The following is a 676-nucleotide window of genomic DNA, read 5'->3' on the forward strand; positions in this document are numbered from 1 at the left end:
GGCACACTGAGGACCCTGGGCTCCCTCCCACCCAGGCCCCAGCCTGCGGGCCCACCTCTGCCGTCAGCTCTGACGTCCTGGGCCCGCTGAGCCGGCTCCCGTCTCCGCTCTCCCAGCAGCTCTGGACCGGAGGGAAAGTTTGTCAACATGCCGATCGCACAGCTGCTGGAGCTATGGAAGAAGATCGAGGTGGAGCCCATGGAGATCGAGGTGAGCAGGGAGGGGCAGGGTGTACTTTCTCAGCGTCTGGGAGAGCCCTGCCCGCAGCCAACGGAGCGTGTGTCCGCCCATGGACTCAGGCTGAGTGAGGGACGGTGTGTGTGTGTGTGTGTGTGTGTGCGCGTGTGTGTGTGTGCACAGAGGTACGCACTGTGCTATAAATATGCGTGTGCACACACAGACACACGTAAACACCATGTATGTGTGTACACACACGCGCGCAGCACGGTGTGTGGTGCGAATGTTTTTATGGACACGAATGAATGGAAGACAGCGTTGCTCGGAGCCGGCTCAGCCTGCCTCTCAGCCCCCGTTGCCCGGTTACCCGCATCCTGGGTTTTTCCTTCAACAAGTGGCCCCGAAGGAAGAAACTCCGCTTGCCGCAGGGAAGGGGGGGCAAAGGCAGCGAACGGGGCTGTTCCCTAAGGAGCCTGAGGCTGTGCCGTCTCACACGGCC

At 61.7% G+C, this 676-nt stretch overlaps 1 protein-coding gene across 1 annotated transcript in view; it reads left to right on the forward strand.

The window, feature by feature from the left end:
• Window positions 1–8: 8 nt before the first annotated feature.
• The window catches only part of RPS6KA2 (ribosomal protein S6 kinase, 90kDa, polypeptide 2), a 110,627-nt gene continuing 109,959 nt past the window's right edge, over window positions 9–676 (forward strand). The window contains exon 1 of the mRNA XM_014542413.1: window positions 9–210. Within this exon, the coding sequence (XP_014397899.1) occupies window positions 148–210 (63 nt within the window). The 5' untranslated portion in view covers window positions 9–147. The remainder of the gene's footprint in view (window positions 211–676) is intronic.

The sequence above is a fragment of the Myotis brandtii genome, unplaced genomic scaffold, assembly GCF_000412655.1.
Source record: "Myotis brandtii unplaced genomic scaffold, ASM41265v1 scaffold1077, whole genome shotgun sequence".
Lineage (NCBI taxonomy): Eukaryota > Metazoa > Chordata > Mammalia > Chiroptera > Vespertilionidae > Myotis > Myotis brandtii.